The sequence below is a fragment of the Poecilia latipinna genome, unplaced genomic scaffold (assembly GCF_001443285.1).
Source record: "Poecilia latipinna isolate Pla-1442-1.1 unplaced genomic scaffold, P_latipinna-1.0 Scaffold734, whole genome shotgun sequence".
NCBI classification, from domain to species: domain Eukaryota; kingdom Metazoa; phylum Chordata; class Actinopteri; order Cyprinodontiformes; family Poeciliidae; genus Poecilia; species Poecilia latipinna.
Window position 1 is genome coordinate 97,562 of NW_015113350.1, and position 25,086 is coordinate 122,647.

The following is a 25,086-nucleotide window of genomic DNA, read 5'->3' on the forward strand; positions in this document are numbered from 1 at the left end:
AGTTCTCCAGACAGGGAACGTGTCTCAGAGGGAAACAGAGTCAGAGACATCACAGCCATCAGTCTGCCAAAAAAAATCGTCTCTAAATTGTAAAGTTTCTGTTGTTTTTGAGCTTAAATGTTCCCTGAATGGGGAAGCTCAATTAACAAACATCTCTGAAACCCCAACCAGTGGCGCTTTTGTGACTGTTCCCAAAGACAAGACTACCCCAACTAGGGTAGCTCTCTAAAACCGAGAGCAAAGTCATTGGGGACAGTTTTTCCACTGTTCCAAAAGGGATAACCGACCCGGATGGGAACGTTAACCATTTGAAGCAGCGAGCTGGTTCAGACATCCTGGATGTAATGAGTACAAAGGCCGCACAGCAAGGACAAACTGTCATGGAAGAGAGTAGAACTTCTTTAAGTTCTCCAACGACCTTCAAAACAGTTGGGTGAATGTCACTTTTCAATCCGTCCTGAACCTGAGCGTAACCAGGAGGTGTCTCGTGCCGGAAAAGGTGTTTTTAGTGGCTTCATCGATCCCGTGCTGTGCAAGTCTCATACACTCAGCTGTCCACCAACCAGGAAAACACATTTCTCCACAAGAGATCTCTCCAGTCCTGATGGAGCTGAGGGAGAGAAATCTGTCACCGGACACAGGAAAAGACTGAGATATGTTTATTGGAATCTGTGTTGGTCTGGCTCGACTCTTGTGGTGGCAGTACAGATAGGGAATTATACAGTGCAAGCACTTGTACAACATGTGAGACGGATTCCTTAGAGCTGTTGAGTAATGGCCGCCTGGTTGTACTTCCATCTTCCACATTGCTAGACAAAATAGCATCTCTTTTTAGCTGTTGGGTGGATTTGGGGGTCAAACCTATTTGTCCAGGTCAAACCTGGTTGCGCAGGAAATTTTTTATTTTTATTTTTTTAAAGCCGGATTGCAAGCATCTCTGTTGCTCTGAGCGTTTCACTGGAGGAGCAGATGTATTCCTAAAAGATACGTTTATAAAAGATAGGTTTATTGTTTATGGATTTAAAGCTGGACCAATCGCACCGCTGGCGCCTCTGCATGTTGCCTCGTACGCTGCAGGAGCTGGAGGTCTTAAGTTTACCTTTAAGCAGATCACACGCGTCTCCTTTCAATCAAACCGGACACAGGCCGACCTGTATGGATATCTACATCAACCCCTTGTGAGGAATTAAGATTCTTTCCAGAGTTTTTGATCAAAGTATTAGTTTAAACCCCATCACGTTAGCTCTGGTTGCGCAGCTCTACGTGAACCGCAGGAATAACTTGTAGTCGAGCTTTCAGAGATGTGTTGAGAATGATTTATAATTGTGGACAAATGCTGCTAAGAACATCAGCACCTCCAACAGCTTCTGTGTTACATTTAGTGAAATCTGGAAGAGGGGGAGAAGTTTCATTGGCCAACCTAAAAAGTCTTTAAGCGTTACATTCTTAGCCGGAAAAAAGGATAAGCGAGTTCAGTCTCAAGATAGTTTGAAATATTGACCAAATCTAAGGCACAGATCCAGCCATCAAATCTAATTTCAATGCAGCTCTTCCACAATTAACCGCCCTTCTATCAAAAAGAAAATGCATGGTGTTCAGTAGCATTGTATGTAAAAGCAGATTTTTTATTAGTTTAGTTTAAGAACTACCCAGATCATCCATCCATTCATTCATTCTGGAAAAGTCCCAGGTCCATCATAACCTTGTATTTCTTCATCCGTCATGTTCTTGTAATTTGGTGCACGAGTATTGTCTTTATGGATAAAACTGTCAGCGCTGCCTCTGTGGCTTCAGTCTGGGCCAAGCACTATCCGCAGGCATGTAAAGTACAACAGATCAATCGTGTATTTGTAGTCTAACCTCTGCAATAAAATACATCCTCAGGTACAAACAAGACACACTTGAATGTCAGTGACTAAATCTTATTAGCCGAGTTTTCCGTTGCACTTTAATTTATTTGTCAAGAACATTTACTCTAAGTCCTTCCACAGGATAACACAGTGAATCCAAAGCTGTAATAAGTTTAGTTTATAAGGTTTAAACTAAAAGCTTAAATATTCTTCATTCATTTCTCCACTGTACACAGTTTGATGAAACAAGCTACAGGACAACTAGACCCAACAAAGAACAAGGAACACAGGTGGGTTTAAATACACAGGGAGACAATCAAGGGAAACAAGGAACAGGTGTAACTAATCAAGGGTTAGACGGGACAACACTGAGAGCCACAGAACACAGAAACAACCAAATCCTTACACTTTGGTCTTTACATTATATATTGACACATGCAGAAACCCTTTTAGTCATAACTATGTTTGATTTGTTATAAACAAAAAGGCACAAGATGTTTATATAATTATGAAATTTCTATCAAACCTTATGAAATGGTCTATTTTACATTATCCATGTTCCTAAAATTGAACAATCCATCCATCCATCCATCCATCCTCTGTCCACCCTTGTCCCCAGTGCATCGGTGGGCACCTCCAGGCCTTGAGGTCCTGCAACTTTTAGATGTATCTCTATTTCAACACACCTGAGTCAAATAATGAGGTCATTAGCAGGACTCTTGAGAACCAGTCTGCACTTAGGAGGTGATTCAGCTACTGGATTCATGTGTGTTGGACCAAGCAGACATCTAAGAGTTGCAGGACACCGGCCCTCGAGGACCAGGATTGCCCACCCCTGTTCTAGTGGGATCAGAAGGGTTGCTGGTCCCTGTTTCCAGCGAGACATTTCAGGCGAGAGGCGGGGTCACCCGGGACAGGTTGCCAGTCTGTCGCATGGCAACACAGAGACAGACAGGACAAACAACACACACTCATAAGGAGCTGTTTCCTTCACCAACATGTCCATTCAAATCTGGTCTCATCACCACTTTCTACTCCATCAAGATCTTTCCAGAATCTCTTCCTGCATTACAGCCAGCCCGTAAATTGACCCAAATTCCCTTGATTTTGGGAGATCAATGATTGGCTGATACTCCTATGTGAAGCCGATATTATCAATTGATCTTATGAACCTCAAAAAAGGTGTAAAGATCAACGACTGTCTGCTCTCCTCTGAGAGAGGTTTGAATGTTGGCCCCGCCCACCAGGTCATGCAGTCAACAATAACTACTACTTACTAACTCATCGACTTTATTGCTACATTCAGCAATGTTTCGGAAAAAAAAAAAAAAAAAAAAAAAAAAATCAGTATTAGCCAAAACTGGGATTGGCAGGTCAGACTTCTTAAAGATTGGTAATCAGTAATCGGCCAGATTATTGATCCACACTATAGTAGCCTTATCCTATCCACACTACAGTAAAACAGCTTAAACCTCGCTGCCCTTCCTCACATAATACATCTACCATTCTCCTCTTCATCATATCAGCCAGCTTTCTACCTGGAGCTAATTATTAAAATATGAACAGAATAGCAATCTGTCCATATAAGATCGGGATAGAGATGAAATAAAAACAAAACATAAACACTGGCATAAAAGGGAGAGATGGAAAATAAAAGAAGTGAAAAGAGAGTGGAGAAAAAGCCATGGGTAAAAGCAAGAAAAAAAAAGAATAAAGATTTACTGGAAACTCAACAAGATGATAAAAGTAATTGCAAAAAAATGAAAAAGACAGATACATGAAGCTGAAGAAGAAATAACTCACAGCATAAAAAGAAACAGCATAAGAGAGAAACAGAGCAGATAAAAAAAATGGACAAACAAATGTAATTGACCTAAAAATAAACCTTAAAAGGAACGAATGGGAAGCAAAAATGGCTAACAAAAGAAATGACACTCAGAGAAAACACAAAGGAGAGGGAAATAGATGACAAAATGTCAGATAAAGACTTATGACAGTGATCATTAATTGATTAAAACTAGGGTTGAAAAAAAATAAAGCTGAAAACTATCCGTAGATGGAAGGAGGAGGAAGGCGGGAGAAAAGATGTGATCGTAAGCGTGTGACAGAGGGAACAGAGGGCAGGAAAGGAAATTAGAACGAAGAAAGACAGACAGACGGAGCAGAGCGGAGCGGAGTGAAGGTATGAAGTGAGAATGGAGAGGCAAACAGAAACAACAGCAGAACCGGATGATGAGCTGAGGCAGCAGGAGTCAGGAGAGAGCATTAGTGTCCCTTGATGCATCCTTATCTGGATCGCAAACTCTGATTTCTCCACTGATAGCTGGCAGCGTCCCGATCACTGCAGCACAAACCTCCGTCTCTTCCCCTGACCATTATCATCACTCCGACACTTAGAGTGAAATCCAGAGAGTGCCTTCCATCATCACGCCAACGTGGAATCTTATCACAGCGCCTCTCCATTTTCCCCTAACTGGGACAAACTCGTTCAGCAGCAGAACTTTTGTGCTTGTCAGACGTGCATCGTGTGACGCGGACGGTTTGCAGGCTGAATCCCAAACAACGTGTCTGGTTTAAATGAAAGTTTGGCATCCTCTGCCACCCGTTGCTCACTGGGGTAGAAACTGTTGTCATTTATCCGTCTGCTGTTGTGACACACGAGGTGGATAATTGCCGATCACAGTGAATGTTTCCCACAGCCCTGACTGCATGTGTGCATGTTGCAAGTGATTACAGAGGCTATGGGGGAAACGCAGCTGAAGAAGACAGAAGAGATTTAAACCATAAGGACTCACGTTGTCTGTTCTGAGCTTCTTAGCCGGGCAGCCTCCATCCACAGGATGTAGCATGTAATACAGCCGCACTTTGTTGGCGTGTTTCCGACTCTGAAAGGCAGGAAAAATTCAAATTAATATCAGTTACGTTCAATGTGTGTTACTTTTGGAAGATGACACAAAATGCTTGACTGTCTGATGTAATCATGGGTCAACCCTGAGACATGAAGCGGCCGCATTGATGGCAGACACACACAGACTTAAGAGATTTTTACTTTGACCTAAACTGTGAACTAGAGATGCACCGATTCAATATTAAAATCTGTATTGGTCCCGATATCGGGAACATTTTTTGGATCAGATATTGGTGACAATGTGCCCAGTCCATAATGGCAGATCTAGTCAGTCTAATTCTGTCTTTTGCTCTGAGCAGTGTCATGCTGTATTAATAAAATATTACATTATGTTTAGAAATCCTATTGCACTTTATGAACTTCACACTAATGCAGAAAAAAAACACACTTCTTCAGTAAAAAACCGAACACTAGTGTACAGAAGAAAAAAAGTTTCTTTCAGTTTGTGCAAAATGAAAAAAAGTTACTGTAATGAATATTTAAGGAAACTATTCCACTGCTTCTTTTTAACTCGATAAAAATGTGCATATGGAAACCTGATACCGTCACTGTGGGAGTTTTGACTTGGCTCTTGTGCCATGGGCGTATTGCCTCCTCCCACTGTTCATCATAAAATGCTAAATATCCGCAGTATTATTGCATAGTTCTCTGAAAACTAAAAATCAACACAAAGCCAAGGATCTGCATATTTTTACCTCAGTTTAAATGTTTAAAGATGCTTGGCTATGAAGGCAACTTGAGCAATAGTGAGATAGTAAACAATTAATGGAGGAAACTTCCCAATGTTGACAGATGGATTATGCTTCGTCACTCAAACGATCTGTTCTCATCTAAACGCAATTAAACTGAAGAAAGTGCCGTATTGCTCTTTTCGCGCTCACAGAAAAAAAAAAAATATTTAAAAGGAAACGTCTTTGGTTGGAACATTTACTCCTTCAGTGTGACAACTACGCTACGCCTTTACATAAAACAATGTTAATTAATTTTTGGGTACTATAAGAAAACTGCTTAGGTATGACACAGACACATGAAGCAACTGCACTTTTTTTCTGTGATTATCTCCAAATGTTACATGTGTCACAATGGCAGTCTAGACAACAAATGATCACCACTGTGGCTTTTGAAGAACTGAACTGCACCTGCAAGAAATGTAGTTGTTTTGGTCAAAGTTGTGCTCAAAAAAACCCAAAACAAAACAAAAAAAAAACCCAGTCAAGCTTTAATATTTTAAAATTAAACTTTAGTCCCACCAATTCTCACAAATCTTTGTTAATTCCTATGGAATGTTTCCTGGAATTTTACCACTAAAGTTTTGGCTAGCTTTAGCCCAGACTGACCCTGGTAAAGGTCAGCCTGGCTCTACGCTTTGCTTCGTCCAGAGGGTTTAGGCTCTCGTATGCTGAGAGGTGATTGCTTCCTGTAGGTGTAAGCAATCACCTCTCTCAAAATTTGTAATTTTACCCAATTGCTAATGTTTGCTCGTGCACCAGTTCGACACTGGTGTCGAACTGGTGAAGCTTACCAGAAATCGCCTGCATTGTAAACAACCATCCTCCACTGTGAAGAGAGAAGCGCAGAGTTGAACAAGATTGTTGTTTGTTAATTTCTCATTTGGAAGCGTGGCCAACACAGACTGAACGGCTTCGTTCACCTCCTCCGCTGACGTTGCTAAAACTACAAGCAGACTACAATTCCAAAAATAAAAAGTGACATCATCGTTCACACCATCCCCTTCAGTTTGCTGATTGGCCCGGTTGAAATTCCACCAGAGGAATTCACTTCAATGGGAAAAAACCCAGACTGTACTGTAAGCAAGATCTGAATAGAACGAAGTGTTTTATGACGGCAAAGGCCTGGCTGACGATGTCTATTATATCAGTTGATATCAGTTGACCAAGACTGGAGAAAAACAAAGAAAATGTGCCCTTATTAGTAGGAGTCAAGGTTTATGGAAAAGTCTCTGCATGCGTTCCAGTGATCTGTCCATAATACTGTGGTCATCTGGTTGTACTCCTGCCATTTAATGGTGTAAACATCTCCATAATTCATTCACACATCAGTCCATCAAATTCATCAGATGAGACAGACACAGGCTGTAATTACTAATAAGAAGTCTGAAAAGTTTTGGAGCAGTTCCTCTTCAGGATTGCTGGAATGTGAGGGTGGCTATTGTGCAAAGAGAAGATAATCAGGACTGAAGAAAAAATCCATATCGCATTACTACCACATCAGTGAGCAGATCACAGATAATGTGATTCCAGACAACCCCCTGCTAAAGGGCCGGGCTGTTCGATGTCAAACGACCTAGGCTTGTTTTTTAAACAGACTCATCCCAGTCGGATGTAAAATCTGCTCCTCAGGAGTATAAATAATCTTTAAGAGCTGCTCAGAGGCGCTTCTGGTCCAAGAACTCAACCCATGCTGGACATTTCTTCCTGTTCAGTAGTCGCCTGCAACAGCCTGCGCCAATTCTCAGCTGTGAATCTATTCATATAGATCTGAAACCAGATCTATAAAATGTAGAATTTAATAGCTACACCACTGCATCATGAACTAAAGTGGATTTAATTTTTGAGGATAAAAGATGTTAACACCTGTTGAGTCTTTGTACAAGCTTAGCTTACTAAGCTGCTCCTGATTTTACTGTCATCTATCAGCTGAGCTCATCCTGTGACTGAAACAAGTTCGGTCAGATCACACAGAGACCATTTTGAATAACTTGCTGCAGATTGTGGATTGGGTTTGGGTCTGGAGTTTGACTGGGCCGTTCCAACACCTGAACATGTTTAGGTTTAAAGCGTTCCATTGTAGTCCTGGCTTTATGTATGGGGTGGTCGTCCTGCTGGAAGCCGAGCCTCCACCTCAGTCTCAAGCCTTTTGCACTCCAACAGGTTTTCTCCAACATTGTTCTGTATTTGGCTCCAATCATCTTCCATCAACTCTGACCATCTTCCTTGTCCCTGTTGAAGAGAAGCACTCCAGAGAATGATGCTGCCACCACCACCATATTCAACAGCAGGGATGGTGTGTTCAGAGTTAAGTGCGTTTTGCATCTTGGCCAAAACATTCAGTTTTGGTCTGGTCAGGCCAAATCTCCTTCCACATGTCTGCAGTTAGCCAGAAGTCATGTTGGACTTCTTATGGTTTTCTTTTAACAGTGGCTGTCTTCTGCCCCACCCTTTTCAGACCCGGGGGCCATGAAAGTCATCAACATCTTTTCCTCATGTGAAAGGGCTCTCAAGCTATAGGTTCCAGGGGTTATGATTCTAATCCTGATTCTGTTTTTTTTTTCTTTTCCTATGTTATTCTTGTCTTTAATTTTGTGTGCATTCTTGTTCGTTTGCTTCTGTAAGGAAGTGTTTCCCAACCCTGGCCATCCAGGCACACCGCCTGCAGGTTTTATACGTCTCCCTGCTTTACCACGTCTGATTCAGCTGACTGCAGTTCAACAAACACCAGTCAGTTGAAATCACCTGGGCTGAAGAGGAAACACCTGAAACATGCAGGGCAGTGAGCCTTAAGGACCAGGGCTGGGAAACTCTGCTGGAAGGTAAATATGAGTATCTGTACTGAAATACAAAGGATAATAAAAAATTTGATGACAAAAATAAAAAAAATTCTTCCTTACAACTGACTCTACAGAGTCTGACCAGCAATGCAATTATAAAGTTGCAGCAATAAATCCCAGTAAGGATGTTCACTGTTATTCAATGTACTCATTTAATTATGACATTTAGAATGATTCAGTGCAAGTCCCAGAGGCGGATCCATTCCTGTGCGTTAGCTGGACAACATCTAGAGAGTTTTATTGTTATAGTTTTCCTAAATCTCTCTGTATGAGAGATCAGTCTGCTGACAAACTGGGACGGAAGTTTCTAATGTCATTAAAAACAACCATTTACTTTAAAATGCTCTTCCAGCCCAGAACTTGAAGTAATGCAAATTATAAAGACATATTAGGGTCAAGAGAGCTGGTTAAAGCAAACTTAACTTAAATGAAGTTGTTATACTGTAATGCCTGATAACTTGTTTATTTTCCGAAACCATCAGTTTCTCTGTATGTTTACCATGTTCTGCGTTTTTTTCCCCCCTGTGTTACAGCACAGCAATAGTTTTCACACGATACCAAAGTTTTAACATGATGCTCACAATGTTGAGGAACTAGCTTGTGGTTTTAAATTTGTGCCTCACGTGGCTGGAAGCACATTTGGTGAAATGTTCACATGAACATCCTGTCTGAGATCATAGAAACCTAAATGTGAGTGGAATGTGAATGTCAAACTCCTTTAATATGACATGCTTCACGGACTAACTGTCGCTCTTTCACAGAGATTTTTTTTGCTGTTTTCCTTCTGTTTAATCATATTTCAAGAGGACAGTACGGTTTCACTATTCTTTCTCACTTGTTTTTTTTTTTCTTCCCTCTAAAGGCCACCTACTAGCTGATCTCTCAGGACTCTTTCTGTTAATAACCTCTCTTTCTCTCCAGTGTTTGCACTGTAAGTGCCACTGCATTAGGGTGAACCGTATAAAGAGGACCAAGCAGCTCTGCAGTGCTGTTTCTGCTTAAACAGGAAGTGTCAGGCCACTTTTCATTCTGGCAAAAGGTTCTGGGCCAGCTTTATCACCTTCTACTTGTGCTTTTTATCGCTTAGCACACAGACTAATTCCTGAGGAAACCAAGTAAAAGCAAAGCAGAATAGCTGAGCGTGTCCTCCACAGATTACTCCTAACGCGCTCATACAGACCTTCTCTTTGATTTTCGATCGGCATCGTTACGGTTCTGCCTCATTTTGTTCCAGCAGAACTTTTTTTCATCAGCGCTACAAATAGCTAATATTTCCATCCCGTTGCCTCTAAAGCAAGTGAAAAATAGTAAGAGCAGTTTAAACACCTGAGTATCCGTATTTTCTTAAAATGAGAGCTTAATGCCGACAACATTTCGGAACCACTTTGTGAACATACAGGTTTAAAAATTAGTTGAGACAGAAGCGCTTTTGGATTGGATCTATAAAGGTTGTCAAAAAGATTCATGTCAACATAACTGATTGATAAGAGAGACTCTTAGCTCCTCCCATCTGCTGTGGCAGGTAACTGATGGCTGAGAATCAGAAACAGGAGATGCTGCTAGTTGTTTAAAACTTTTGTAACATGGTAGTGTTGCCATTGTATACCCCTTGTGACAAACAGAAGCATTTCTAAAGGTCCAGGGTGTGGATGAACTCGAGCAGCTGAAGGAAGGCAATAAGCAGCTAGCTGTGCCACATAACTCTGTGTTTCCATTAGCCATAAAATGGCAAACATTTAAAGTACGACAATAAATTCACTTAATGGAAATGCTATCATAACATCTATCATTTATTGTGGAAAATTAAAGTTCACTATAAGAATTTTGATTTATCATCACAAATTTCAGTTAATGTAAAAAAACTGACTAAAATTGTTTTTCTTTTTTTTTTACTATTTCTCATCTTTTTTCCCCAATGAGAGCATAAAAAAATAACAGTAAATCCAAAAGTATGAATAATGTCTCTATGTGCAGCTTAGTGATACCACACTTCTGTAAGTATGTGGCGTTACAGAAGGATCACAAACTTGGCACCTCGAATGCTGAGCCATAAAAAAGAAGTAATCATTATCATTATCATTTTTATCGTTATCAGAATAGTAGTGCAAAATATTGGAATAATCCCAGTCCTTATCGCCCACTCCTATGCGGAGCAAAGGACAAATTCAAAGTTTAGTGTGAAAACAATCTTAGCAGTACTCAAACACAATAATGTTAGTTATTCTTTTAATTTGCAGCATATGACAGTATAACTGCTGCGGCTATAAAGTCATCCTTAAGTTTTTTCAGCCAACTTGCTGACCTTCAGACTTCCTAAATGCCATGCTGTTAAGTGAATACTATATTTTAAATCAATGTCATTTCTATACTCGGCTCATCTCTGCCATTTAAATTTGACCTTTATCAAACTTACTCTCCGTTGAACTGTCTTTGGCACCACAGATCTATATTCAGCTGAGCCAGTCAAATTAAAACTTTTCAAAATAATTTAGCAAAGCCCCAGTGAATCAAGCCTCACAGCTTTGGCATCGCTAGGGTTCCCAGGGAACCATAAGCCCGTTTTCCATAAGATGAAAGACCTACTGGATTCCCAGTAGGTTCATATTGTAGCGCTCACTCATATTATATGACACACTGAGGTCTCACAGTAATCAAAAACAGCCGCAGCTGCTGGAGTCAGGGGAACAGGTGAGTGATGAGACGCCCACCAGGGTATCACAACTATATTAGCGGAAACAGACAGATATTATCTCCTTTGGTCTTCTTCTGATCCCATTTCTGGAATATTTCTACTGAATGTTAAAGCAACAAGATTCCGTCCGGTACAGGGTTCAGCAACGACTTGCATAGAGACGGAGAGAAGAGATGTTGTTCATGACACCAAGCATAGTAATGGAGTTTAGGGTTTATTTTACCAGGGTTTTAGCACTTTATTCAAAATATGATTTCTTCTGGATATAAGAACAAATTGTGTTGTCAGTCTCACTGTTATCGTGAAAGGTTCTGGAGAGGTTTCACAACGAGGTTCACAGATGGCCACTAACCTTTATGAACTACATAAATGTATTTATGTCCAATATTTAATGAGATATGGCCAAACAGTTTTCTTGTTTTGGCTGTTGTGGCCTTTAAGGAACAGGAAGCAGGGTGGAGAGAGAGGGAAAGACATGAAGCAGAAGGAATGGAACCCAGACCAACCACGTCTAGGACCAGAACCACCAACTGAGCCAGACAGTCCCACTAAACGGTCTTCTTCTACTGCTGCTATCAGTGTGTTTAAACAAACATGGCTGCCAAACTGGATTTTAAGGTTTAGTTGATGAGCTGCCTTATCCTCTCAGAATTTTGACTTCAGGGATCTTCCTGTTAATTACTGCAACTTGGAATTTGAGTTTTTTTTTTAAATTTTACTTCAAACATACAGTAGAAACCTATAAGAATGCTTTTTCTTGTTTTCAATCTTTTTGCAGTGACAAATCCTAAACAGAGGCAGTCCAACTCCCTATGCAGTGCTATTTTAAAAGATCCAGACAACACTGTAGCACTAGGAAAATCAGCAAGTTGGTACTGATTTAAAAATACATACTGCTCTTTCAAAAACAAAACAAGCCAGAAATTACACCCACTCTTCATGTTGTCCTAAATGGACTGAAGTGGAAAGGTGTGTTGAAGCTGACTTCTCAAAGTCAGGCCCCTGAACTGCCAAGCGGGGAAACGGCGTCTCCACAATGGTCAACCTATGTTAAAGTGAAACTGTTTTAATGTTTAGGGATCTGATGAACCAGTGACAAATGGGTTTAGGGAGAAAACCCATTATGAATGCTGCAAGGCAACATTTAATGCACATCAATTCTCATCAATAACACATTGGATGCACCCGAATTAGCCGAGCCAGAATCGGTTTTTGGCTTTGGAAAGTCATGGAACGGTTAGTGGTCAGAGACTCATCACCACTTGTTTTTTTCCTACCCTGTACCCAAAATGCAGCTGGATATACGAATGTTACTAAAAGTGACTTTAACATTAAGTCTGACAACTTGACTTAAACAAGTCTCAAATATGAATAGAACATGCAGACCTTCAGTCACTGCTGTTGTCCCACAGCTGTGTCACCAGATGTAGGACAAAAATCCAGATTTCCAAGCCTGTGAACATCCACGGATATCGATAATTCCCAGCAGTTAAAAGCTGCCTACAGGAAGTGGTGTTCACGTTTCTGTGTCAGAAACTGATGTTAACAAATCATTTGGGGTTGTCTGTTTGGTGGTGGTGGGAATAATTTGGGTGGCAATGATTTCAACTGGAACTTGAATTGCACAAGCATGACGTCACCTTTACAAGAAAAGACAGTGATTGACTCAATCTGAATCCATATAAAAAGTATCCATGGTACAACGATACATTTTTTCACCATTGGTCACTCTGGCTCATTATTATGCAGGTTTGTGTAACCCTGCATGCCTTAATTTGGCCACAGTTACAAAAGTTCCACTTTTCATGCAATGAATTGAGCTAAACAAACTTCCCTCTGCCGAGAGCTATTATAGAATTGTAATATTGCACAATTGTTCTACCATATAATGTTCTGTCAGTCATCTGACAGATTACATTCTTGGCTCAGGCCTCTTCAAACATCTTCACTCTGACACAATGCAACCTGTGCTGCAGCAAAACAACATCTTTTTTTCTTGTACTATGAATCCAACATCACATTTCAACAATACGGCAGCTCAATCAAGCAATTTTTGTTTGAATGTGTATCAGCAAAAGCATTCAATCCCTAGAAACCTCAGTGTGGGCAGTGGTGGGGTAAATATGAAAGTCAAATATATTACAGGCCTCTTTTTCATCTGCCAATTAACCGAGACAAGAGCTCTACAGTGAGCAGCACAGACGAAAAACCACAACAAATGTTTAAAAGGAAAGTTCTTTTCAAATGCTTTCAGGATAATGGAAACCAATTAGTGAAAATACAAAGTGGACAAAGGGCACAGCAGTCAAAACCCGCACAAGTCAGCCAAACGCTAAATGCCCATGTCCCCTACAGCGCTGAACATGATTGTTTTTGTCACAAAGGCTGAAGCTTCTTCCATGGTACCAGAACATCCTTATTCTCCTTCATGTGAAAAGAATCATATCAGTGAAGTACAATAAGGTGCCACTGTTGGAGCAGTCAGGCAACTGAAAAACTGATCCACAAAGTAAATCAAATGGATGATGTTCTCCACAATGAAAAAAATGTTTAAGCACTTAGAATAAATAATAAATTTGTATTGTAGTCAAGATCACCTAACCCAAGTCTAAGTCAAGACCTGAGTGTATTAAGCTAGTTTATCCATAGTGGAAAAAACTCTTCAAGTTATTTCTTAACCCACCCGCAGTCTTAGTGCGATGCTCAGGAGGAGCGTGGCAGATGTCACGGTTGGACAGAGGGAAAGCCAGAAGCACACAAGGGGTCAGTGCGACCCTGGCTGACCGCTTACAAGGCGCCCAAATGACACCATCTCATAAGACTGTGGAAGAGTTACAAAAATGTATGCTTACTTTTAAAAGACTTTAAAAGCCACCTAAAAAATCTGGTAGTGTTACATGTACGTAGACTGTCAGCAAATTAGCAATGCTTGGACAGGAAATCAGGAAAAACATTCTCTGCTTGCTTACCACTCCAGTTTTCGTTCAGACAAGGAGGCCATAGTGAGAAAGAAAGGAAAAGCTCCCATGCCATCCATGAGCCAGTGCAGTGCTCATCCTGTCTCGTCCACACGCAAAGAGACGGATGCATAACTTACCACCATCTATGATTCTTTGAACTGTGAGGCAGAGGCTGCTCTGATCACCTCCACACGGGGAATTTCAGCTCTGATGTGGTTGAGAGAGAGGGCTCAAGATCAATTACATTTTCCAGTTGACTGTCATTCAAATGCTGCTTTAAGTTTAAAATTCAAAGGTATTCTGACTAGATAGGAGATCTTCACAGCAGTGTGTCAGACAGCTTGTCTGTAAAAAATGTTTCATCTGAAGAGCAGAGAGGAAGACCCGAGGCGACCAAACTGTTGATTGAAAGGCATTCTTGGCATTTATCCAGATTTTCCACAACGTCATGACCTAATCGTCCTCTGGAGAGAAAGCCGCCTCATCTCACCTGCGTCTTGGCAGCTCTTTGATATGATTTTTTGTTGTCGAACAAGATGAAGGCTGCATGCAAGATCAATCGGTCCATTTAAATCTGCGATCCCACCGAAACATCTAGACATGCCACTCTGAACAGGATTTCAGCTACACAGACTGGAAAACTACAGAGAAGACTGACACTATAGGGACAGAGGAATGCTTCATCAATCCCTTCTACCCTTGACTATCACTGATGAAACGAGAGACAAACTCAAAATATATTTTACCTGAACTCTTCTTAGTACGTTCTCTAAAGCACAGAAATAGGTTTGAAATTATTTAGCGCTATGTGTCGTAATCGTGCTCTGAAAATTAAAACTCACCCATTAGAAACTGAAAAGTATTCCTGCAAACTTCAATGCCTCCAATTATATAAGTAGTCCAGGTGTGTTTCCACCAGAATATTTCTTCAAAGTAAGGACGATACGTCTGTTAGCTTCAAGACGTCCAAACATTCTCATGTCCTGTCTATCTTTCTGATGCTAAACAATCCACCTGCACGTTGTAAATGAACTCTGGAGAAAGTTTGCGGCTGAACGACAGCGTCCCAAATCTTCTTCAGATGTTGTTGCGACGATAGCGTCAGACATGTTGCTTCCAGCTTTTCCACTTTGAGTCCAAAGCATTCTTCAGCTTCAGCTCACTTCTAAATGGAAACTCAGAATTAAGTAACCATATGTTCCTTTTAAATGTATTTGGGTGAAATCAATAAGAAAAGCTTGTGACTGGCCAATAAAAGCCGTTATGTTAATCAGCTGTGGGCCCAAAGCACAGAAACTCAATAGGCTGCTGACTCCAGTTTACTGTGTGAAAAAGCTGAATTCAAACACAAAGTTTACCATTTTAAAACTCCTCAAACTGCTATTTAAGGGGTGGATTGTTCATGACTAGCTTATTTTGTTAAAAACAACAGAAATTACTATTTTCTCAGATGACTTGTTCCTGGTTTTGCTGTAATGTACATATATTCACACACATTGACGTGTGTCAAGGAAAGCTGGAAGTAAGTCTGCAACTTTTCGGATTGTAAGACAGTTATCCCTGTGAGCAACTGAGGCTCGGAAAATAAAGTAGCTTTCACAGTCAGTCCTGTTTCGTAAATGGGGTTTAATAATTTGGTTCTCCTGTCGTCACTGTGACGCATCAGACCCTTACTGCTCTAAAAGAACAACCAAAACACGTTGCATCTGCAGGAGGCTACAGCCTCAGTGTTGTTCTCAGCATTCATCACATAAGAACAAAATTAATATTTGATTTGCATCGGTACGGCCAAGTCTTTGTGCCTCGTAGCAATGTTCTGAGGAAATGAAAAGCCTTCCACACACACAAGGTTTGCCCCGTTAAGACTTTTAGAATAACATTTAAGAAGAAAAAGTTAACTCAAAGTTGTGCAAACTTTTGAAATGTCCAAAAAAGTCCATAGCTCTCATTACCAAGAACCAGCCTAACATTATAGTTTTCTTCCTGCCAGGTCAGTTGTGTTCACGTGGCTTTTTCCATGTCGTGTTAGCGCAGCTGTCCAGCTGCTGCAGGCCTGCAGTCACACCCGCAGCTCTCCTGGCCTGCCGTGACGGTCGGCGAGGCAACATCTGCACTACTGCAGCGGCGCAGCGGTTCGCATCCTGACAGGAAACATGCAGAGAGGAAGCAACCAAAGCAGCAGCTTTACTGCACATTTAGAAGCTGTGCAGGAAAGAGACTCGTGCCATGCCAGGCTTAATGACAGATATAGAAGTGTGGTTCATGCTATTAACCCTTGTATGTAGAAATGGGGTCCAACCGACCCCACACACGTAAAACTTGTATCATTTTCCATAGTCCTCTACGTTTGCTTCAGTCCTCACACACCCAAGGGTTAATTTTTTTTTTTTTAGTAGAATTTTGTGGGACTCTTAGGTTTTGTTTATTGTTAGGAGCTTGACAAGAAGAACGGAAGAGAGAGAAGAAGAAGAAGAAGACGTGCAGTAAATAGCCCAGGACCGGGAATCGTACCAGGATAGCTGCACTGAGCGCTACATCCTAAAATATGGTGCGCCTGCTTGACCACTGAGCAGTTTACTAATGTTGCTTTTAATGTTGTTTTCAATGAAATATGCTTGCTATGTGAATTGCTCATACAGCTTAATGGTAGAAAAGCCATTCTGAAGGCACATACGGGTAGAAATAAAACCACTGTAATGGGTCAGACAGGAATAAAACTAATTTTATGGCAGTAACACCATAAATGTCGACAATTAATGTCACCAAAAGTTCTGAAAGCACAAGCATCTCACTTTTTAGGACTTTAAATGCTTATGTTAGATTGTTTTGTTCTCTAGTGGCATTTTAATGAATAACACGCAGACAGGAAATAGGAGAGAGAAGGTGATTTTGTAAGATTTTCTATAGCATAATATCTTAGTACACTAGACATAAGATCAAACTAACTTACAAGTAACTTTTCAGCAAGATATTGGCACTTGCTTTAAGTCAATAATTCCTTAATACTGATTAAAATATATGTTCTTTTGCCAGACTATTTCACTTATAACATGGGAAAATGTCTTGTAATATGTGAAATAATCTTTTTCATTATTATTAACAAATTATCTACTTAAAACAAGCTCCTATGTCTTTCTGAAAAGTTACCTGTATGTCAAGTGTACTAAGACAGCTGCACTAGAAACAAAACCAAAACCACTTAGTGAGATTTAGTGTTTCTGCAGTGAATTTGAAGTCCAAATAAGCAGAAGCTGTAAAACATGGCTGTCACACAAAACAGTGGACCTTGGGTGTGCTAACTTGACTCTGAGCTACAGAAACACAAGGAGTGCATTGGTAAAAATAAAATAAAATAAAATTAAATTAAAGTTTAATGATTTAATTTTAAACGTGACCAGAAATGTGACTGATCAATAAAATTGATTTATCACCCAGCCCTACGATGTAGCAAAAACACTTTTAAGTATTTCAGACTCTTTTGTGCCGCAGTTACTACTTAGTAACAAAATTGGCATCAAAGAGGGAGCTAAAAAGTCAAAGGTAGGTGTGTTTCCTGCCAGCTGCAGGGTTCAGGTGGATACATCAGCCTGGTCTCTCTGGAGGCAGGAGCACAACAGCATGATCCTGAGAATTAATTATCCCCACAACAGCAGTGAAGTGTAACAGACTGGGATGATGTAATCTTGGAGGCCATCTTCACCTCATAATGGGCCACCCTCTGGGACTCGGAGATGAGCTGAGCGCTGCACACTTTGCAGTAGCTGTCTGTGAATAGCCCTTGGTCCACCTCTGTAGACTTCATCTGGAAAGAAAGACAAACGCAGGAATGGAGATCAGAATTACAGTTAACATACTAATTCCTCTGCAGTGTGCAGTCAAGAGTTTTAATCTCACTTCAGTAGTTATAGAACTCAAATAAGAACAGTTGATTTCTCTCAATCACAAAGCTTCATGGCGTTGATGTGTGCATGTTGGGGAGGTTTTTGCTTGGCCCACGTCCAGCACAAGAGCAAATGTTTAACATTATGTGTTCACTGTTCCAGGTTTGTTTTTCCTTAGATTTTTGGAACTGCATTCACCAAACTACTAGAGGAGATTTCCTGCAGATGTGGATGCTTGAATCAGTCAGAAAACGGCCTGGGGAGGGGCTCACTGGTGTGTCCAGTCATTTTCATGTGGCAGAATGAATTTTCTTATAGTATCAAATTCTGCTATGGCATTAAAGTGTTTGCTGGTGCTGACCACCTGGTTAGACACACAGTCCTTCAGTCTCACAAACCATAGACTGCTTGTGAGGTAGTCATAGATCCAGGTGAGTGCTGAGGCCTCCACCTGTGTCAAAGCAAATCAGGCTAAATTTCATTAAATGCACTGGAGAAATCAACATGATCTTCACAGAGCTGCCTGCTTTGTCCTGATGACAGTGGGTTTGTGGAAGCAGGTGTATGGCATCTTCAACTCCAACTCCAAACTGCAGGGGGTCCTGATATGCATTTGTTTGCCTTCTCAGGTAAGCCGACGGCATCACATCTCATACTTCCATTGTCCCTAATCAATATTTTATCACCTGAAGCATTTAGCGTCAGGACTAGATGCTGAGCAGCCTTGGAAAGCACTCGGCCAGAAAAACCATCCTGTGCCAAACATCCTGTTTCGGACTCGACACTAAACTTCTATTTCACAATGATAAATAAATTACTACAGCAGATCAGGCTGGCAGGTTTTCCTGGAAATCCATTAAAATATATGATGGAACTTTGGTCTAAGCGTTACACAAAAATATAAGGCGCACCACAGAGCGTTCAGCTTTACAGCTGGGCCCTCTCTTATTGCAATTATTAATTCAGTCAGGCTTCTATCAGGGGCTCACATTTCATATTTGGATGCAGTCAGGCTGAACCCAATCACTATCTCTGGGCACGTCTTCATTATGAGAAGCAGCAGACATGAGAACTGACTATATGTATTTTGAAGCAAACTTTCATTGATGTCTTTGAATGCAAATAAGACCGGCAAGCAAATTGTGTTATTTTAAGTTGTCCTCCAACTTCTCCTCACAAACCCACAACTTGCTCATTAACATTTCTTTAAGCATATTATTAGGCCTTTCTATTTGTTCTACAGAAATGACATGCATGTGATTAACTGATGATGATAAAGGGTGTAACAAATTTAAGATGGAAAAATAAATTCTTGTGAAGGTTTTAGAAAAGTCAAAACTCGTTGCTGTCCAGCAATTAGTTATTAATGGCTAAATAAATGTAAGATATATATAAGCTTTGCACATTAAGGTGTGTGCTTTGCTTACACCTCATTGCTGGTTTAGTCTCTTATTTTGAAATAAGACATCAGGTTCCCCCAGTACTTTAAAAGCCTGGTGGGCCACCAGGCTTTTCTTGCACCCCCACCAGGCTTAGTGTTGTTTGTTTATTATATGTTTTATTTTATAAACCAGTAACAATGTTAGGGGTTAAAGAGTCTCTTCAGCAAAATGGTTGGTCAGTATTTGAACACACAGGGGATCTGAGGACAGGTGTCTTTTTTTATTCACTGGAACTCTGTAACCACATCGGGTAAAGACGGCTTGTCTTCACCGGTCTACACACTAACAACTTCAGCAAATAAAGTGACAAGACACGTATAAAGAATCAAAAAGTTTTGATTCATACTTTAATTAATATGAAACAACTGAAGTGGAAAAAATGTGTGTTTTATGTTTGCCTTTTTAATACCTTGCACTTGGTGTTGTATTGTTAATAATGTCTTCCAAAAAACACATAATTACCTCGTCATATTTTCAAATTTCCTGTCAACTATAAGCATTTTTTAACTCAGAAACACAGCGGATGTTTAGCTCCTCTTTCACCAGGCTTAGCAAAACTTCTAGAGGAAACCCTGAGAAAAGAAGGAGTCATTTATTTACCCGGTTGTGTTGACAGAGGCAATTAATAAAAGCTGTTCCTCAGGCTTGGCTGACAATTACTCACAAAAATATGAAAAGTTTTAAAACCGTTTTTACTTTTAATTATAGGTACTTGGTTGGCAAAGAAACAGTGACAGAGTGACAAATTATTTGTAAGCACTATGAGAACTAAGTGTTAGCTGCCAACAACATCAAAATTAGCATCTGCTTCAGAGCTTCTTAAACTGGTTTAGGATATTCCCAGTTTTCACAGTGAAAACCTATAAAATGCTTTGCTACTATCAAAGTATTGCCAAGATTGGGGTGATTGGTAAAAGCAAAAGGAACCTTTATAAAAATGTTACTGTTGCAAAACATACTGTATTTCAAAACTGCTGAATGTTCCAGTGAGTATTATTGAAGACTAATTTCGGTATAACTGGTCAGGGCCACAAACCCATGTAGGATTTCTGAAAAAAAGAGTCATGACAATGATCAATACAGTTGATAAAATAGCCTTGGAGGACCAAAAAGATACGGAAATACCAGACAGTTTTTCCCATTCAAACAATAAGCGATTGCTCAGTTGCAATGGCTTCCCTGCACAAGACTCCACTGCTGAAGAAAAAACACATTGAGGCTTATTTAAAGTTGAGAGCAAAGGTTTTGGACTGTCCAGTATAAATGCTGATAATCAGATCCCAAATCAGGACTCTTTGGGTGTCATTGGACACATCATGTTTGGAGGAAAAATAGAAGCTGAATAAAACTGGAGGTAGGATGAAGAGGGAGATGTATTTTCTTCACAAGAGACTGAAGTTGAAACAAATGTGAATTTTAGTTAACAGCAAAGAAAACTCTTAATTGGTTTTCAGAGTGCATAGAATGAAACCCCAGAACCTGTGAAGATTTGAAGACAGCTTGGCAGAATGGGTCAAAATTACACCTGACTAGTGTCTATTTGAAGATTTTCTTATAAATTAAGCAGTTTCCACAAAGTCTTTACTACATTTCCTTTGGTATGTTCAATACTTATTCCCTGTTTCCTTCCACTTCTGTACCAATAACTACATTAGTGAACTATTTTGCTTTGAATTCTTTGTATCTGTGGAGTTGTTGACATGTCGTGAATCATTTACATACTAAAACTGAGAAAACTGTTGACGTATTCAATGCTCATTTTACAAGCTGTAGATCATTAGGAATATTACAAAGAATCAAAACCAAGAGCAAGTCATCATAGGAGGATTTATTCTAATGTAAAATTTAAAAAGAAAGTCCCAAAACTTAAACTTTGGTTGTGATAATATATCAACATGCCAATGCGGGGTGTAAAGCCCATGATGAGTTTTGTGGTCTTTCTAATGTAAAGTATGACTGTTCTATGAAGTTACACAAAGGGTCTAGATTATCTCACTTTTTACCAAATCCTTGATGGGACAATCAGGAAAATATTTGCAATTTTTTGCAACTGCGGGTTGTTAACTTTCTGTCACCCAGTTATTTTGTTTCCAGTCCAAGAAAAGGAGCTGGAGTCAGTTTTAGTTTTCACAAGCCAAAGTCTAATTGATTTTTGATGACATATAGAGTTGTACAGCGCTGGACTCCTTCGTGCAGTATGAATGAACACCACAGAAAGAGCAAAGTAATCAGAGTACATTACATATTTATCTTCTTGGGCATGCACGCCTCGGACCATAGGCTGGACTTCGGCACGCACCGCAGTCTACTTGGTCATATGCTGTCGCCGTGGGCAGGCCAGCATCTGCACATGCCAAGTCGTTGGAATGTGATGCAAGTGTGTGTGTGTGTGTGTGTGAGCATTTGAGGAAGTGTGTTGTTTCAGGTGTGCAGCTAAAGGCAACAAAAATGCTGATAAAGACCTTGAAAGTTCAACAGTGCTCTGTCTCTCAGCTTAAAGTTTTATGCTGATATGAATACAAGCAGCCTGGAGTTCTGTAAAGCTTACAAAGAGAAGGAGTTGAGAAATTTCATAAAAATGTTACCACAGAAACTAACTCGTATATGGTTAGTATCATTTCACAAATGGTAACCAGTGAATGATTAAGTTTACAGCCTAGGCATGCTGGCTGCCAGCATATCCAATGCTAACATTAGCATTGGTAGAAGTAAGTTTTCAGGCTGACATTGACATGTACTTTTGTTGATCACGACTGGTTTGTAAATGCATTTAAAAGGGAAAAACATCCAAAGGCTTGAATACTTTTCAAGGCATGAGACACTCAGAGGAAACAACCAAACTCACTAAAGCCTTTCAGAAACTCAACAGAGCAATCGCTCAAAAAGAATAAATAAATACCTAAATCAGTAATGCTGCTTTTCTCTTCAGTCATGCAATCAGTTGATAGTGGTGTAGTTTCCTCTTTCACTCTCAGTAGACAAACTGCACAAATTAGAGCCTTAAAAAGCCTAGTCAGCTCATGCCAGCAGCGGACCTGCTGCCTGTTTTTGCACGGGCACACAGATGCTCAAAATGAATGATTAATCACCCAAAACTCCATGGCATCAGAGGCAAAATCCGCAGCAGCATGTAAACAACAACAACACTCTTCTCTCAAGTTATTATCCAGAGCTAAAGTTTTAAAGCAGCATATTTGCCCTGTAAATCTTAGGTTTATTTACTAGGTTTTGAACTGATTCCATTTTCATACCTTTACTAGGATAACATTCAAATAAAGCAAAGAATGTCAATCAGCAGAACAATGTTTCCTGTTAAATTTGTCTGCAAATGACGAGTCAACAAGTAATATCAAAACACTGATAACATGTTACCTAGGATTAGCCTGGCATTCAGCAAATTGATCTACATAAAAACAAAAACACATTTATTAAAGGAGGGATATGATGAAAATTGACTTTTTTTTTTAGCTCTACATCATGTTATAATGTTATTCCCTCATCAAAAACATACCTGGAGTGTTGCCTTGACTCTTTCATGCATGTTTGAGAAATCCTTTAATCTCTCATGACTTGCTCTTTATGCTTGCTCACAGATTGTGCCGCTTATTTATTCAACGCTCCGCTTTGGAGCTGCAGTCTCCAGGCGAGACTCCCCCACTCAGCTCCTCCAGACTAGCAGCAGCAAATTACAAACACCTGGTGGAACTGCTGCACATCTGCAGTTGGAGCGTTTGATACTTATCAAACAAACTTCTTTTCAGTCCAACACTCCTAAAAACAATTGTAAACAGCATCATGGAGGAGCAGTGATGTGATGATGTGATCAAAGTGGAGAATAGAAATAACTTGGAGCTTCCTAAAGAGACAAAAGCCAATTTTAAGGTGTCGAGTTGTGGTCAAATTTCTTTCAGTACATACATATAAATACCCTTTGACATATACAGTAGTTTTATAACAACTGAACGTAACATAGTTAGTTGAATGTGCTATAAAATGGCACGATGTGTCTGTAAAACACATAATACCGCCCCTTTAACAACGTCTAACAGCAGAGTGTGTCCAGGACTGTGAGGTTCCATCAATAGTATGACAGAATTTGCAGTGTGAGTTCAAATGAGTGGGAAGCACAGCGCTCTAAAGACCAGAGCCAGCTCAGTAAATTAACATGTGCCTCTCCTTGGCAATCAATTCATTAAGCTAATGGATTTCTGTTTCAAAACCACTGTTAAAATTACAAAAGGCTGACTCTCTCCGAAATGAAAAAAATATTCATTTTCACTAAGAGTAATCGGATAAGGGGAAGCAATCACAATCACAAGCCCACAGGGAGGTCACGGGCGGGGGGGCGGGTTTACACAACCTGATCATCAATATGTGATCAGAGCAGCTGTTGTCAGCAGAAATCCAGTCAGGCAATCTCAGCGAAGCGCCATGAGGTCATGTCGCCGCTTGAAGGAGAAACAACACGTGGCTGATGGAGGGCGGGGTTGGGGGGATGCTGACGCTGAAGCCCACCTTGATTTGACGCTGGAATTTGCAGAAGGCTAACTTGTTTCTCACACAGCCAACTCTGTTTAACATCCGTCTGCGACGATGACGACAAACTAGCAAACAAGCAGAGACTGAGCGCAGGCTGCTGGAACCGCAGGGAGCAGTGAGATGAGAGGGAGGTCGCAGCGGCCACTGACCAGCAGATGTTACAGCAGTGAAAGGTCAGCTGTAATTCATCAGGGAGAGAGTTGAGCCTCCAAGCTGGACTGGTGCCCATGCAGACAAACTGGACTCACACCAGCCTGCCCAGTATTTACTTTCTTAACTTCGGACAGCCAAGGTGATCGATTCTGTTCTGCTGCTCAGAGGATCAAATTTACACAAGCAGGCTCAGATCAACAACTTTTACAAATCTAATTCCTGTTTTTACTCACTTGCTAATAATCTGTTCAGTTATTTTTATGATTCTCTTACTCCTTTCTTCATTAATTGATTTATTATTTATTGCGACTTAGTAAAACACCTGAAATTGGTCCAGATCACTAAAGAAAACTGTTATGGGATGGAGAACGTTGAAGTTGCAGACAGCGTAGAAAGATGGGAGCAGCTGTGTGCTCTCTGTGACCCATACGGCTCACCGTACCTCTGACTTCTATCATTATCAGCAAATTGTGCAGCTGGTGCTCTGGGGCCAAAGAGTCAGTCAAATATTGCTCCCAGGGGGGGAAATTAAGCAAACCGGGTGAGTGTGGCAGCTCAATAGCACAGCAGAGAGATTGCACTTTATACCCCCGTTGTCCTGATCTGAGCTTTGTGTAGGCCGTGGTAAGTAGAGCTGGAATGACATGCCCCGAGGTCAGAGCAGTGAGCAGTTACCATGCGGTAGATGCTAAATGGCCCGTTCACATGGAATGTGGCTTGACCTGCATCTACACATCTGCTGATGAAACAAATTCACACTTTCATTCTACAAACTTCCTCAACTTTAGTTACGCTTAAGCCGGGGCACAGTTAGAGGAAATAGCAAAAAAAATAAATTCACAATTTATTACAAACTTTAATTTATTCCATGAGGTTTTGGTATTGCTGATATATATATATATATATATATATATATATATATATATATATATATATTTATTTTTTTTTTTTTATATTTTTCTCAAACCGTCTTTCATTACAGTAACAGCTGCATGTCTTTTCAGGTATGTCCACACCAGCTGTTCAAATCCACAGTTTTTTACAGATTCTCCACCAGACCTAGGCGTGAGCTTTGATTAGGCCACACTTAACA

At 40.4% G+C, this 25,086-nt stretch overlaps 1 protein-coding gene across 3 annotated transcripts in view; it reads right to left on the reverse strand.

Moving 5' to 3' along the window:
• The window catches only part of zmat4a (zinc finger, matrin-type 4a), a 68,580-nt gene that overhangs the window by 32,439 nt on the left and 11,055 nt on the right, over nucleotides 1–25,086 (reverse strand). For all 3 annotated transcript variants that reach the window (XM_015045595.1, XM_015045596.1, XM_015045597.1), the window contains exons 2-3: nucleotides 17,679–17,780; nucleotides 4,646–4,735 (exon numbers count right to left, since the gene is read on the reverse strand). In XM_015045595.1, coding sequence (XP_014901081.1) covers nucleotides 4,646–4,735; nucleotides 17,679–17,780 — 192 coding nt within the window. The remainder of the gene's footprint in view (nucleotides 1–4,645; nucleotides 4,736–17,678; nucleotides 17,781–25,086) is intronic.